Genomic DNA, 17847 nt, shown 5'->3' on the forward strand with positions numbered 1-17847 from the left:
CTTTGTAGTTCCAAAATAGCTGACTTTATGTTCCATCATTTACCTTTTTAGTTAATTTATTAGCTGCTTTCCCACACCCTGTAATAATCTAACTCTCATCTGCTGACTTCTGAAGCTTTCCTCCCTATTATCAGTCTCTCTGTCTAGCACTCTTTCTCTTTTCTTGTGTATTTGCCATTTGATGAGGTGCTGACAACAAACGTGGTTTCTCAAGGCATACTTTGAAGACAAAAGGAAAGCTTTTTTCCTAAGCTACACAGATCATTTCTCTTTTTTGCTTCTTCAATAATTCTCATTCAACTTTTTTGTCTTCCTAATTTACGTTCCTTTTCATTTCCTACAGCTCTGCTAACACAACCCAGCATCTACATTGAAAAATCATTACACGACCGTTTTTCTTTTTCTCAACAGTCCTCTGTGGTAAAGAAAAGAGTGGGAAAAATAAGGAGAGAATGATAGAATGATGGACATATAACTAAATGCTACAGATCCCTTGGGAGGCAGCAATATACTTGGTTTTATTACAGAAACTGAGACTGGTGGCATCCCTAAACCTCAGAACAATGGCTGGATATGAGGGTGAGGGATACTGGCAGTGAGTCAGCCTGCGTGTTGTAGCAATTTCCTACAAATTTGTTTTTGAATTTACAGTGCTTGCGTGAGGAGCAATTCTCTTTTTGACAAAAGGAGAAAAAAGGCGTGTCAAGACAAGTACGATGGCTCCTTCACCAGAGGCCCTTCGGATCCAAAATGTAAAATGTGCACTCCTATGGGTCACCTTCCAGTTTTTTTTTTTGTTTGTTTGTTTGTAAGAAACTGATATAATTATAGATTTAATATCACCTATCTGCTTTTAGTTTCTACAGATCAGTGCCAATGACAAATCCCTCACCGTTCTAAATGTGAATAATATCTAAATGTACATTAAAACATTTCACAAGGGCATGGATTATATTAGTAATGTGTCAGCAGAATTATGACCCATGAAGTTGAAACCTTTCATGCTGACAGTGTTTATGTTCCAGCCCTCATTCATGCCATCCATTGTTCTGAAGACTCGAAATGCCTTGAACTCTGCCAAAAACAGGCTGCCTCACCGAGGTGATACACTACACAGTGTTCAGAATTAATTGCCTTGACAAGGAGAGCTTGATGTTCTGCTCCCCGAATCCAAAAGGTTGGGCTCTTTAAAAACATTGTGATGATTTGGTCAGGGAAATCAAGCGATGATAAAATGTGTGCTGAGGAAGTTGTGAGGAGACAAAGAAAGCCCTAAAGTGGCCCGTATATTCCCCTGAGGTAAGGCGAAGATTGGTGAAGCAGAAAAAACATACCGCAAGATAAAAGAATAAAAGACAGCCAGGAAAGAACTTTTTATTGTCTCCTCTCAAAGACAGTTATGAGGCTGTTGTGTTTATCCTTCATTTTTTCCACTGACAACTAATATTAAACTATTTTAATATTTAAAGGGGTAGTTTAGCAAAAATGAAAGTTCTGTGATCATTTACTGTTGTTCCATATTGGTATGTCTTTCTTTTTTTTCTTTTTTTTGGAAGACAAAAGATATTTAGAAAAATGTATAGTAAATATATTAAATTAAAATGTATAGTAAATATTTAAAGGTGTATCTGATTGTTAGGATAACCCAGGAAAGTGCACAAGGAGCGAGAGGAACAAAGATGTGTAGAGGAAACTCAAGGAGCTGAAGTGCGTTCTCTTACCTGGCTTATAGGACATGCCTGGGGGGAAGAGGAAGCCCTGCTGGGCTGCCGCGGCTGCTGCCAGAGTGCGCTGGTCGTGTGGAAAAATGGGGATCATGAGCGGAGGCATGTGACCCTGGACCTGCTGAACACAGAGAGAGAGGAGATCACACGGGAGCCTAACACAGCCTGACAGCACTGCTCATATTCTGACCCCGATCCATCTCACACACTCTCACCAAATACCTGCACTTAATGTCCACCAATCGCACATTAGCGCTTCAAAGTGGCTATCACGCACACTAGAACAGTTGAGGGTTTGTTCTTATTTGTATCATAAACAGCATGGTAAGGTTGTTTGGGTAATATTTACATACAGCACGCTACTAGATTGAAACAGAAATGTCAGGTAGACATTCCTAATAAACTTAATCATGAGACTGAATGAAAATGTGGATCCTCTCAGAAATACGGCTCTTGTCTCTTGTTCTTGGAAGGTCATTTATATACATGATAAATGCCCAAGGGAGGCCGGTAATTTACAGCACATGTTTTCAGCTGTGAAAAAGATGGAATGAGCCCAAACGCGCGTGCATTTCTGATATTTCATGTATAACGTCAACACCTGGCATTCCGTGTGGTGCCTTTAAAATCTTTATTCCTGCTTTATTGCAAAATAGAGAGAACGTTAATGGCATGCATAAGGATAGCATTAGCTCCGTGTACGAGCAAAAACAGATATGCTGAACTAGAGACAAAGAAAAAGAGAGTCTGTGTGTATTTAGGGATCCGAGCGGCTTCCCATCGAAGTTTGAAAACACATGTTTGTGGAGTGTTGGCCGGACCAAATCTTGCTGTCATTCTCTGCTTCCTGCGTGTGGGTGATAGGCTGCAGAGGCGCTACCGTGGGCCAGGGCAGAGTTAATGCAGTCGAGCCGGCTCACCTCTGGGGAGCCCAACCGGAGAACGGGTTAATAAAGGTCGGCCCCCCCAAAATAAACACATTATAGAGTGTTTCTCCATTCATCGCTCTTTAAAATCAGCCTGCAATAAAAACCGGTCTGGACGCAATTACCACTGCAGCATTGGGGCATGAAATCAACCTGCTCTGAGAAACCACTTTCTGCTCTGCATTTCTCGCTGAGGTCTGCGCGATCTCTGCCTTTTTAATGCCGCTTTCGCCTTTCAAGCGCCTAATGTTAGAGATCAGTAGGGCTCGTTCCCCAGGTGCTAAACAAGTGTTCAGGTCCACTTCAGTGATTCGGACTAAGTGAGTTCTCCTAAGCAAAAATAAATAGAAAAAATAAAAAATAAAAATCCTGCACTTTTCCGTTTACAGCGCTTTGCACTTTAAAAAGTGCATCTACAGAGTTGAGACTGTGCCGAAGTGAAAGAACTGCATGTTTTTGTTTTTCATTTTACAGATGTGACAAAAAAAAACTGCTCTTTAACATGACCTCATGGATGTGTTTGTGGAAATGGGTTACTTGCATGTGAGGTGAATCAAAATGAAAGTGGAGTGAGAGGGGCTATTACACTGAAAAGATAAATAGCATCTGATAAGTCACCATCTACGGTCTTATACTACCTCAGATACATTAAAGTGCTTTAGAAAAATGGCTCTGACCATGTAAATTGTTCTCCTTCAGAGGGCCGCTAAGGTCAGTCACATACATAATTGCCATTAGCCTTATTCACATTACCCTTGCAAAACGAATCAGTCTAAAGCCGCAGTATTACACAGAACAGCTGCTTTTAAAGTGGAACCAAAATACAACTGTTCCTTAACATGTCATTTCACATAGTCCTGCACAGAGGCTCACATACTGTACATAATGACAGAAACACCTGGTGTGCCATGCTTTATCCCATCTGTTCCTAAACTATATCATCAATGTCTTATTTAATTCAAATCTAAATCATTTTTTAAATAACCTAGAATTAGACACCGTTCGAAACAAACAAACTGACTAACAATGCTAACAATAACTCCGCTAATCAGACAGACTCCCCTAATGCTGTTTCAAAAGGCACAAACAGCAAGAGAAAGAAAAGGAAAGGTAAAAAAAGATACACTGCCCTCAGTTTGAGAGGTCGTGATTTGCAGTAATGAGGCCTTTACATTAAAGTTTAATTTACACACGCCACATCTGTGAGTGGCAAATCAAATAAGCATCCTTAAAGTGGGGACTAATAGTGAAGGTTAGCTTTCAAGCCTGTCAATTAACGTACACTGGTAGAGCTGAGCAGACAATGCAGATAAAGATTTAAAGATGATCACTGGCAATTTGCTTTGACTGCTAATAGACAGAGAATGGAATTAAGTGCCTGCACTTAGACAGATGGATTTTGATAAATTGCATATTGCATTATGCATTGAAGCTCGCTTATTATACGCGTCAGTCTCTCTCATTCACTGGATCTATTTGTCTCTCTGTGTCTGTCCCTTATGTGTCTTTATATACACAACATGTTTGTATCCATGCATGCTTACACATGAGACAACTTACACCAAACGAACAGTAGAAATTGGAAAATAGATTTATTATTATTATTATAAAATTATTACTATGATAAACTTACTATTAATATACAATTATTTAATTATACTTCATATAATCATTCATTCATTTTCCTATAAATATATAATCGATAACTATATAAATATAAATATATAATTAAAATATTTAATTGATATGTTTCTGTTTATTATTTTATTAATTTCACATATTTATAAATTCATAGAGGCATTTGATCAAACGAATTAAAACCCAAAACTTATATATACATGTTTATATGACCACAAAATTATTTATTTATTATTATTTATTTACTTTTGTATTAATTTATTATATTTATTCATTACATTTAATTAATTAAAACATAGATACTCCTTGTTAGAATCATACAAAATAAGAGAACTCCTAACAAATTAATGATCATTTAAAAGTTTTGTAAACGTAAGATCATAAAACAAAGAATTTTGATATTATACATTTATGTAACCACACCTGCTGATACAGAATATACACACAAGTCTTCAAGACAAGAAAAGATCTGATGCTCTGACACACACACACACACACACAACTAAGCTCTGATCTGATAAAATGTATTTATTGCATTGTAAACTATATACCCTACTCAAAGAAGTTGATCCACATATGTATATGGTACATGTGGTATGTATGAACATGCTCGCCCATATCTGTGTATCTGTGCCCCCCTCCGTTGGTGTGCCAGGCGGCTGGCTGCCTGCAACATTAGTATTGCCAGTCAGATCTTCAAGAGCGTGAAAGAATGAAGTGGAGCAGATGTGAAGAGGAAATCTCAGACCTCTGGAAGCTCTGAACCTCATAAACTCAGCTCATTGTAGGCCTGCCTCCTATCTGCCCTTTGTCTTATCAAATCCTTAGAACCAGAGGATGGGATAATGCCATTTCTCGCCATCTGCCCCAAAGCTTCATTAAAGATACATGAACGAGCCCCATCTTATGAGGAACAGGTGCTATTGTTTGTCCCCGAAGACCCGCTGTGGCGAGGATGTAACTTGCGGTACTTGAGGAAGAGCATCTGTAGCAATCAGTCAGGCTGTGTAGCTGGCAGCCTCTTTCTCTCTTCACACAGCCGACCGGTTCATGGGGTGTAGAGACACAGAGAGAGAGAGAGAGAGAGAGAGAGAGAGAGAGAGAGAGCGAGGCCTCTTCACCTTCAGTGTCTCACATATATCATCAGTTCAGTGCAGCTGATGAAGTCTGTGGTGATACACAGCACAATCTGTCTCTCTGTCAGGGATACACACATCACTCGGCCGTGTGTCTTCGCTACTGTCCCCTGCCCTTAGATCAAGCATTCATTTACCCTCCGTTAAAAACACAGGCCATGTCAGGAAGCATTGAAGCTGTAGCTTGTGAACCTACTCACAATTCAAAGCAAATTCTACAAACTAGTTACACCGAAGAAAATTTGGTGTGGTATTTTCACTCAGAACTTGCTAGTAAATTTCACAATTCATTACAAAGAAATGACAAATAATTTACTTTGAATTAAAATATTACATTTTGAAGTATAAAGACTGAAATATTTTCTAGTAAAACACAGTCCAATAATGCCCAAGATTATTAATTTATATTAAATTATATATTTTTAAAAACAACATATTTACACTATTTGTATTTAAATAGGTACATATTTAAGATATATTTTATTTTCCTTTTTCAAAAAGCAAAGAATTATATGGCACAAAAACAACTAAAAAACTCATTAGTGTGAACAAATCTGAATGTATAAATTCACACTAAAATTCATCAACGCTAATAAAGAAAAATAAAAGCTAAAAAAGATTTGACTAAAGGTTATTTGCAAATAATATTTATATTTAACTAAATATCACTCCTAAATAATAATACATATTTATAATAATATTTTTGTTGTTTTAATATATGTCACAACTAAAAGGAAAATATACAAGTCTTACAGCCTTTCATCTACAAAGGAGGAGGCTTCAATGTTGATTTTTGGGAATGAAGTTGATTTTGTTTCAAGTGGTTAATTTTGATTCATTCAATTTAATGAACAATTCCATTTACTGAAATGAACTAGATGGTATGAGAAAAGAAATATGTTGGATTAATACTTGCACATGTAATACTGTGAAAAAAATATGTTTTGCCATCATACACTGTGGAAAAATAGTAGTGCATTACTGGAAATATGCTACTCTGTTTAGAAAACAGCTGAGCTACAATCACGCTACTGATCACTAATTCCCAACACTGAACGTACACTTGTCAGCAGTGGGTTGTTTAAAAACAATGTGAGCTTGCTGTAAGTTGAATGACCGAAATAAGGGAGGTGGGGGGGGGGGGGTGATGGACCCCTGAAGTAAATAGGGAGCTATAGATTAATCAATGTTGTTAGTGGAAATGTTGACATCAGCACTTAGCTTCAGTAATGGTTTATCCTAAGGTCAGACAGCTCAGGAGCTACACTGTACGTGGATTACTGTGTGCTTCTAATCCAGCAAATGCACTAATATGTTTATGCCCTCCTGCAACGGCCTATGTAGCAATAAATGTGTATTTGCTGCCATATCCTGACACAGTCTGTCACACAAGTGCATGGAAAATGGAGATGTACAAGTCATTACCGTGCTCAATAGGGCCCCTGTCAGCACCCATGCTCCTCGCTGTCTTTTAAAGGGTCCTGCTGGGCTCAGGAGACGTGCCCCCCTATACCTTTTCCCAACTCCCTTTAACATGAAAATAGAGATTGATCTTCAAGGAGCATCACTCTGGGATTCTTTCCCCTTTTAAAAGGAAAAGAGGGGGAGTTGTTTTAACATGTCCAAAATGCCTTTCAGTGTTGACGAGATAAGACGGAGATGGGGAGGGGTGGCTAACTTCTTTTCTTTTTACATTTTTGGAAGGAGCCAGAGAGCCTCTGGAGCCCTCGGTTAAGCATTAAGAGCCAGCCACCCCGTTTTTAAAAGCTGAAGGTGAGGCCATACCAACTTCCACCCTTGTGGCATATTTTGGTCCAAATTTGGAGCCATTTCCCTTGGACATTACCGTTTCTAGTTAAAAGTCTCAAAGAAAGGCTCTAACATAGTGTTTTAAATTTAGCAGGAGTGAAAACAGCTTTCACTGTTACTGTAAGTACCGATACGTCACACGCTCTTTCCCTTGCTTGACGCTGCCAGAGACAAAATGACTGTGAAAGAAAACCACCTTAGGGGATCCATTTTAAAGCGAAGTGATTCTAGAGGACCTGGCAACTGCGCTCAATCCGCACGGTGAGCCCCGACAGTGCGAACTTCTCACCCGCTACTTTGTGAACACACTGAGCGAGCGCTTTCTGGAAACTCACCAGCAAAGAGAGAGCGGGAGAGAGAGAGAGAGAGAGAGAGAGCTCTTTGCTGAATGAAACCACTTCTGCACTCAGGAGTCTGCACATTATTCTGTTCTGAAGAGGTCAATTTTTTAAACAATCCCATAGATCCCCAAGTACACATTACTCCCACGTCACAGGTCATTTATCAGTTAACCGCACTCCTCCACCACACGCCGGCTGCAGCTTTGAGCTCTAATCCCACCCACACACACACATAAACCCACGTTCACGGGGCTGTTATCAAAGCGCAAGATATTCTGTTCAGCCTTGCCTCAGCCCCTGATGACAATCGGGTCGTGTGGATCGATAGGGCTGAGTCGGACTTTGATCCCCGCTCTTTCTGTCAGCGCCGGGCTGGAATTAAGACCAGGCCTCCACCTTGGTGCCACAGACTAAACGCATTGTTCTCCTCTCTCTGCTCTGTTAGCGATGAGTTCTGCGGGAGGCCCTCATCAGCCACACAGATACAGGATGGGGAATAAAGAGGCTTTGTGAGGCGGCCGTGGCTTTGACCTGGACTGACCCACCTTCGACAATCCACTAGCCCACAGACTCAAAGGCTTATTGGTCAATGAGAATCATGTTTTCTTTCTTTCATTCTCTCTTTTGTTCTATGTGTGTGTGGCTGTTTTAAACAGGTAAATGATTAACCTTCCCAATACTGGAACAGGACAACTAGCAAACAGCATTCATGTGTATTTGGGTGTATGTTACACCACCACTGACAAAAGACTCCAAGTTGACAGAGGACAAATGTATTCTGAGGACTCAGAGCAAGTGCACACAGGCGAGTGCCGGACGGGGCAAGGTGCACAGAAACCAGACACTGGCCCATGCTTGGCTCGTCTGGAGAAATAACCAATAGATGACTTCTTGTTCCGCTAATTCCTTACACAGTAAAACAAGCCCTCTTGGAAATGAGCCATTCCAATATGTCTATATTAAGTCCGGGGCTGTTAAAAGCAGAACGGCCCCTTCCTCCCCCACCCTTCGCCGTCCACTTCAGCTTTAGTTCAAGTCCACTCTGGGGTTTATGGCAAAACAGCAAGCATACGACAAACACACACACACACACACAAAAAAAACTAAGCTCTGATCTCCGAATTTCATGCTCAATTTGCCTTAACATTATTAAAGAGGTACAGTATTTCACCTGAAAATAAAACAGTCATTTTTTTGGGCTTCCTTTCTTCTGCAGAACACATATGCATGGAAAAATATATATTTTGAAGACTTCTGCCCATATAATAACAGTCCATTAAATAATGACTTTCATTAAATCGAAAAAAAAAAAAAAAAAAAAAAAAAACACTATAAGACATTTTTCTAAATATCTTAATCTTATTCATACAGGTTTGGAATGACATGAGGAAGAGTAAATGAAGAAAATTTTTTTCATTTTGAACGAACTATCCCTTTTAAACTCCTAGTGCAACAATACTGCACCTGTATTTCTTTATCACTACAATATGTTGATTGTAATTGATGAATAATCAAATGAGCGTGCTTAATATTACAAGGGGAGAAGTGAGGCTCATGCTGGGATGCTGAAATTAGTAAATTAGTTCGGTACAAAGATGCATGGGGGGTGGGGTATTCCCTTAAGAGCACCAGCAAAATGTGATCAGTGTGTTCAACAGAAATGTGTTCTTAAGGCAAATTCTTGTAGAGCTTCTAAGAACCTAAAATGTAATTTAAGTCTGTAAATATTTCAAGCAATTAGGGTTGTATTGCATATAAAATATCAAAGACAAGCCTAAGGCTCTAGTAGTCTTCTGAGCTCAGCACTGCTGTGGCATAGTGCACACAGATATCACGTCCACCTCTCTCTCACTACTCATTTCATCTACTCACCAATGCTGTCTGCTTTACTCAGGGTTACCTGCTCTAGGAAGACAGTTAATGTGGGAATTAAGTTTGCACAATGATAAAAAAATTTGAATTGAAGAAAGAAATAAAGAAGCAGAGAGAGAAAAAAAATATATATTTTTTTTTCTCTCAGGGTCTGGTCATAAAATTAAAAAGGTTTTCAGTAAACTGGCTAAACCCGAGGGGACTGGCTCAAACAGCATGGGTAATGAGGGGAGAAAAGGACAGACATAAACAAACCCACAAATGAGTCCGAGGCCAACATCATTATCCCACATATACATCCCACATCTATGAAAACCAGCACCGACACAATACACAAAACACCCAGACCCTTTCAGACCATGATGGTTTAGGGCAGCTAAAGCTAGTATGATACTGTATGCCTTCATGCTTTCATTCATGCAATATATTTCTTTTTCTTTTCTTATTTTTAATTTTATTTATTTTGTGGTCACTTTTGAAGTATGCATGATGCATTTAAAGACAAATATTTATTTTTAAGCTCGGTCAAAGCTTCCAAATAATAAATATTTAAAATATAAATAAAAGGCCTAATATAAAAGAGAAATAGTTTAAAAAAAAAAAAAAAAGAACATGAATCGAATTTATAAATCTCAGAGAGTCATTATGCAAATAGTTTATGGGTCTTTAGCAGGAGAACAGAAGAAATGTTTTCATAAAACAATGAAAATAAAAAACGAAATTTTGAAATATATTAAAATTAAATAGCATACATGCATTCATGTATTTTTTAATAATGCTCTTGTAACTAGGGATGCACTGAAATGAAAATTCTTGGCTAAAGCTGAACAAAATTCAACACTGGGCCGAAGGCCGAATACCGAATACTGAACACGGTTTTGCACATTTTTCCACCATGTAGGCCTATTTTGCCATTTTTTTCACCATTACATTAATTCAATTGCCAAAATGTGCTTTTTACTGTTATGTCCTGCTTTTCAAATAAAAAATGAATTACAAAACAACAATTTAAAAATATTAACTTTTTAAACATTCTAGCAGAAATTATATCAACAAAGCACAATTTAACTTAAAATTAATAAGGCCATTTTTGAGGCATGTATTTTTACTGTAGAAATAAAGGCAGCCTTGCTGAGCGAAAGAGACTTCTTTTAAAACATTAGAATATATAACAGATCCCAATTTGAACACTATGTGTGAATGTTATAATAAATGTATTAATATAACTGTTTTAGGGAAATTATTATTATTATTATTATTATTTTACTTTTTTATTTTATTTTACAGAACGACAGTAAAATTACAATACTAACATGAATGTTGATGGAGTTGTTGCTTTTTTTCTGCTTTTATTTTCTGCACTACCGATATGTTTGTTCCATTAGTGCGTGCCTTTATTTGATCGCGTAAGTTATTGTTCTGTACATATTATTTGGCCTTTTTCGCGTATTAATTTCGGTTGCCAAATATTCGGTGCATCCCTACTAGTAACAATACCATTTCCTCTTTTTAATAATTCTTATTTATTAAAAAATATATTAATATATACAAATATTTTTAATACTTAAAAATATTCTTTCACTTTCCATAGTTTCATTCATGGATTTCAAAGATAAAGTCAAATCACCTATCCATGTTGACATCCATCTAACTGCTTTGACAAGGATATGGGAAGTGATTTGTTCTCCCTTTTAAGTAATTATTTTACAGTTTTATACGGTTAGTGGTATTTAGCATTGTTTTCTGTCCATCAGAACAGACCTGTGACCCATTTTTGGGTCATGACCCACCAGTTTAGAACTGAAAGTCAAGAGTCAGACCACCCATTAACTCAAAATGGCATTGTCCAGTGAGCGAGTCCATGAAGAGAGATAGAGAGAGAGAGGAGAATTTCTCCTTCTTCCTGTCATCTGTGTGCAGACTAAGCCACTGTCTTCACTCTCCCCTTCCAGCAGCTGGGCCCAGAGAACAACAGAGAGTGCTCTGTTGTCCAGCAGAAAGCTGACATTGTTATGGCCGAGACTTTATTGCAGGCACATGAGAGTGTTGAGACTTTAAAACACGCTCAAATGTCATGTGCACACCCAGTGACGGGGAAGAATAATTATGAAAAAGAGAGAGAGGAAGAAACGGAGAGCGAGAGAAAGACAACAACAATTCAGTGTGCATGAAAAACGGACGAAAGACAAAACGGCCCATTCATTGTATTCCGTCGGGAATGCTCAGACCCTCCTCCACCCCATCCGAAACACAAAGCGGCCCTTTTTTGTGCTGCAAAGCGCAGGGCTGAATGCTTTGCTTTGCCACCCTAGCCCTAAGAAAACACGGGCCCCCTTTCTAAACTGCCGGCTGGCCGCACACAGTAGAGGCTATTAATGCCTTGCCTTCTTTCCCCCTGTGTGTGTGCCCACTGCGGAGGCTGAGGACCACGTAAAAAAGCCAATGCAAAGACAAAACAGTTTGCTCAACATTAACAGGGAAAACAGTGGGCCAGGCAGGAGGGGAGAGGAAACTAAGTCAAAATCACACTGGAGGATGTGTTCTCCACCAACTGATATTTTTCCCCTCGCAGGGCCCGGGCACAATGAGAGCTAAGTATAGGTCCGTCGTGCATGGTCTGGGAGGGCTTGTGGTGCGGCAGCGAGTGACAGGTGCTTTCTGATGAGATTCAGGGGCCTATTCTGGCTGGACAGCGCCTGCTTTATGCCACCCTCCACTGGGTTCAGACTCAAGAGACCACTCTCATGGATCATGAATCAGCCACTGATTATGATGATGCTCAGTGGAGATGCATAGATGCACTGGCTTCCAAAATGCCTTCGCTTTGTTCATTTAGAACACTAGCTGATTTTGGGTCCGTATCATATACATTTTGTCCCTAATCCGTATGACCATAAAGGGATAGTTCACAAAGAAATTTAAATTTTCTAATTATTTACTCACCCTTAATGTCATTCCAAATGTGAATGACTTTCTGAAGTGTTTTTTTTTTCTGTACAATGAAAGTCAGTGGGGTCAAAAACAACATTAGACAACAGTGACTTTCACTGTAGGGACATTTTTCAAAACATCTTTTATGTTCTACAAAAGGAAGAAATTCATGCAGGTTTAGAGCATCCAATTTTAATCGTAAGACCCTTTTTATTTAATTGTGGAAAAGCATGATGTTATGCAGTCAATGTTAAAAATCAATCTATATTTCTCTATTTTTTCTAAGCAGTCACTTGGAATGATCACATACAGAACTATACAAGTATGTCTTTGTGTTGTGATCTCTCACCATATGCTGGAAACATGGACTTTAGTCCGAACATATGCACAAATTAACAAAATACTGACTCTTCTAGCAAGCAGTAACAAAGCCAAATCCTGTATCCTCCCTCTTCTTGTTGGCGCAAGTGACTATTTGATCACACAGTGAAAAGCAATACTAAAGACATTGTCTTAACAGAAAAAAAGCAGTGATCGGCCAGGCGATCACTATTTATATTCTTAATATCGAAACTGTTTGAACTGCCGTTAAGCATTCTACCTTCGCCCATCCATTAGCTTAATACCAAAAGCATCATGGCCCGCTGGTGAGGCTGTAACTATTAGGCCCGTTTTTATGCATCATTAACTTTTAAAACTGGCCTACAGAAGCTTTATTGTTCGAACCGCACATGACTTTATTTAACGTCAGCGTTTCTCCTGCTTCGTGACAAGAAGTCACATTTCATAACTAATTAAATTGATCCCCCGCACCCCCTCCAACCAAGCACACTAAATGGAATTATTTGTATCCAAGTGTCAATATATTAAATCAAAGGGGGCTAATGAGTCGGGTCACCGCTTTCTTTTATCTCTGCTCTCGCATGTTGGGCTCTTCATCAGCTAACAGTCTCTGCTAAATGGAAGATGAGCGCGTTTCAGGCTCCGCCGCACTGGGCCCAGGCCAAGAGGATTTGATGAGACCGTTATGGCCCTTATCCTGGTAGAAGTAGAAGCTAGCATACTCCACACCATAAAGAGAAGGGCATTAGCGCGCAGAAAGACGCAGAGATGTAAACACACGCCCGCGCTCATTTCCTTCCCTATTACAATCCATTTCCCAGGCAGACAATGCTAATTGGCAACACATTCTTTTTGAGCATAGCTTGTTTTCAGCACTGTCTCCGCATAAATGAGACTTTAGCATGAGAGATCACAAGGGTTCTGGGAGACAACCAAAGCCATCTAACAAGAGGCAAATTAGGAGCATTATCTTTGTTCAATTAGACACCCCTATATTTATCTAAAAAAGCCAAGCTGAATTATTCACCATTATATGGCGCCTGGTGCATTTGAGGGAGCTTAATGAAATATTGGATTTAATTGTTGTTCATTGAATTAAAAAGGCAAACCAAATGGCTCTAGGCTAAAGACAAAGCTATGGTAATTAGCTTCATGTGCAGCAGCTAAATAATGGTGATTGTAATACGACTGAGAGGAGATGAAACCGGCATACAGTAACTGGATTACAATTCTCTTAACACGGATTCCGTCGAGCCGGAGGGAAATAGAAAATATGTTAACAGGACACAGTCTATTTTAATATATGACCTTCTCCTTAAATAACTTGAGTAAACTACAAAAACAAAGCATTTGTTTATAATGGATCCCTTATGTTAATAAGTGAGTCGGTTAGATAAACTACTGAAAAAACAACTGAACATATCCCAAAGAAGAAAAAACAGAGAGACACATTTTCTTCTTTCTGAAAAAGACATAACGAATGAGTTCCTCAAAGTCTTGTGTGTTTAATTAGGAGGCTCTGTTCTGTCTGCGCAGACAGGGTTTCTTTTTGTTCGACTTCCCCCTGCGAATTCTGTCACCGCTCTGCAAAATAGTGAGAGGAGAGACCTGAACACCATTATGCAACTTCTCCGAACAGACTGTTATTATTCCTCCATCTCTGTTTGTGAGTTTTGAAATGGCAAAAAGACGATGACAATGGCTTTTCGACCTGTGTAGCTCCTCATGCAAACTGTCGAGCTTCTTGAGTGCACATCCAGTTTTATAATCAAATAATGCTATTACTGCACAAAAATTCTGTATTACTTACAATGAAATGAGTTTGTCATGGGGAACAGAGCTTGACGTGAGTGTTTTGTGTTTGAGACCTGGCTCTGATTAACCCTTTAGCCTGGCCTCCTCTCCCACTGATAAACACGGCTATAAGGGCAAACTCACAGTGGCCTGGGGAAATGGTACACATATGAGAGACATCAGTCGCACACTCACACACACACACAGACATTTGTCTATCAGTCCACAAGAACAAAGGAATTTCCTGAAGGCCCACTCAGACTGTTCACAACACACACAAACACACTGGCACATTGTGTCTATCATCTGCACAGGTCGTCTTTAGTCTGTCTGGCTTCACTATGCTGGTGGTTAGCCGTGTATAATTAAAAAGAATCTTTAATCTGGTGGCTGTATGCAGCTATTATCAGTTAACCCTTAGAGGCTCCCTGCTGCTCCCCCACACCATTTAAAACCACATGTGAGGGAACCTTTCCTGCTTTGAAGTGAATGTTGACAACAGCTTCTGCTTTAGCTGTAATAGTGCCACTCCTCTGCCACTGAGCTGGAATGCTGATCTTATAGCGCTGGAAAAGATGAACTGAAAAATGTAGAATTAATATATTATCTTTGTTCAAATGTAGCAGCTGATAAACAACTGAATAAATAAATAATAATAAAAAGCCAGAATTATTTCAGATGGTGTCTGTCAGTGTGCTGATATTGAAGAGAATGTACAAAACTCAGCATAGTGGGAGTGAGTGATTATTGAGATAATAAACAGGCCTGCTTGGAATCTGTGCTCATAAAACAAAAAACTCAAACACAAATATCTGAATACAAAAATTTCCATCTCTCTTCCTTTCATTTTCTTTTCCTTTTTTTTCTCATTTTAACTGCATACTGAAAAAAAAAGTTCCTTTGCTTTTTGTGAGCTTTGAAATACCAAAGGACAGGGAATGACTACTCAACCTGTGAAGATTTAATTTGTTTTTCCTTATTATAATAGCAAATTTAAAAAAGTCTGGAAAGAATGATTAAATCATAAAAAAAAATGAACAAGTATAAGCAAAACTTCAGCTATCCAGGTTTTTCATTTTCACTATTCATTTTCACTATTTTATAATAAATGGATATGCTGTCCAATTAAAAGTAAACTCCTATTAATACTCTATATTACTACTATTAATATATATTAATATGTGTGTGTGTGTGTATTTTATCTTGTTTTTATTATTTGTATAATTTTTTTGCATTTTAACTATAAATTTGAATTATGTTTTCACATTTATTTTAACTTCTTGCTCTGATTAATATATTTTACCAAATAAATTATTCAAATGCAATTCCAAATTTCTGTGATAACCCCCTGGTAAGCTTGGGAAAAAAATGGGAAAATGTGTCTAGGAATGAGAGAAGTGGATGAGAAGTGGCGCTTGGCGCTTGCCAGAAGAGGGTGAGAGACGGAGAGCAAGAGATCTGAGATCTGTGTGATCCAGCCGGTCCTGGCAGGAGAAAGAGGGGAGAGAGGGAGAGAGAGAGAGAGAGAGAGGGGAGGGGGGGGACGGGTGGGAGGAAGAAAGGGGGGAGGACAGCGGAAGACAGCCACGTGGAGGTTTCTCTCAGTAAAGTAGCAAGAGGAAGCAGAGCCCTGGGCTTAGATAAGTAGAACCAGGCCTGCACAATGACAGAGTGTTTGAACCAGCGGCCTGCTTTAAAACACAGGAAGCGACCGTCGGCACAACAATGGCCCTACACGGACAAACAGCATCTCTGTCCGTTGACAAAAAGAGCTCAGTGTCCCTATCGCTCTCTCGGTCTCTTGTAGCTGTGCTGTGTGAGGAGGGAGAACGAGATTGGAGCTAATAAACTCTTGTTTGCTGTGATATGAGAGACAGTATATGAGCGTCATAATGGGATTCTCATAGAGAAAGAGTTGTTTAATCTCAATGGGAATTTTCCTCAAACACACCGCAGCCTCGCCTCTCCTCGGTATCTAAAGTTCACGCTGACCTTTGAGGGAATCATTCTTCTCTTGATGCTTGTTCGTGTGTGTATACAATAAGATGAGCCAGCCTCCACCTGTGTGTTCTCCTCCCTGCGTCACCTCAGCTCACATCGTACCAGCCCCAGCGTGCAGGAATGCCTGGAACCGAGCCAAGTCTGCGCTAGAGATGCACGTCAACCTGGCCCAGATCATCCCTGAGTCCAGCTTGGGAATTTACAGCTGCCATCGCAAAACACAGCCCAGAGAGAGACAATAGCACCTAATACACATGCACACATGAACAGGCCTTTGAAATCTCAACTGAGCACAGCAGCTGTAATAGTAAGTATGAAGTGTATGAGATGTGTGAGCTCGGAGGACAATGAACAGTCTCTCCTGACACCCTAAAAAAAAAAAAAAAAAGCCTTTTTGTGCTCTAACCTCATATATACAGACATATTTCATCATTATGGGGAGCTCAGGCAAAGTAAAAGACAAGGAAATTTAAACGGGAATGTGATTAATTACATATCAGTATTATTATGTTAATCATAAACTTTTGGTCTTAATCATCTCTGTTTGACTGCTCATTCGACAGAGTGTTGTTTTGTTTTTCAGCCAGTTTTGGTAATTTAAGAATTACAAATGAAAAAAAAGAACAATTATTGCAATCATTTGAAAAGAGAAAGAGATACTGAAAATTTAAAACATTTTGAACAACTGATGTTTTGGTAAAATTGCTATCAATTATCAATTAGTTCTAATATTAGTTATACAGATATAAATTATTAGCAAATATTATTATATGAATTATCAAATTTCTAGTTTGATAAAACTAAATAAAACTCTTTTAACATTGTCATAAATTATAAATGAAAAACAAACAAATATTTAAAAAAAATTATATACATACACAAATACTATATTATATTATATTATATTATATTATATTAGAATTAACAGAAATGATATTACTTTCTAAAAATATATTATATTTCTTGAACTAAAATGCATGTATTTACAGAAATTAAAGTATCAATTTTCTCTCCATTTAATCCATTTATTTCATTTTTTATTTTTGTCTAAGATAATGACTTGAGATATTTAAGATCTCTGGCATATTTTTTTTTTCTTTCCTACAGGAAGCCATTCACAATTACAGCTGATTGTAATGGCATGAGGGCGAATAAAACAGTGAGTGGAACTGTCAAGGAGACAGGCTCTTTGTAAACAGGTCAGCGGAACCCGAATCACTTGGCTTGATTAATACAGATTCTCAGAACAACCAACACAGACTTGCTTTCCTGTTGGAGGCGGTGGCTTTTACACGGTCTTATTTGTGCGGCTTTACTTGTCTTACATAAGTAA

The 17847-nt window shown here is 38.7% G+C and overlaps 1 protein-coding gene across 1 annotated transcript in view; it reads right to left on the minus strand.

The window, feature by feature from the left end:
• LOC113105372 (transcription factor SOX-6-like) overlaps positions 1–17847 on the minus strand; it is a 131230-nt gene that overhangs the window by 25799 nt on the left and 87584 nt on the right. The window contains exon 10 of the mRNA XM_026266408.1: positions 1722–1845. Coding sequence (XP_026122193.1) covers positions 1722–1845 — 124 coding nt within the window. The remainder of the gene's footprint in view (positions 1–1721; positions 1846–17847) is intronic.

The sequence above is a fragment of the Carassius auratus genome, chromosome 7 (genome assembly GCF_003368295.1).
Source record: "Carassius auratus strain Wakin chromosome 7, ASM336829v1, whole genome shotgun sequence".
In the NCBI taxonomy this organism is placed as follows: Eukaryota; Metazoa; Chordata; class Actinopteri; order Cypriniformes; family Cyprinidae; genus Carassius; species Carassius auratus.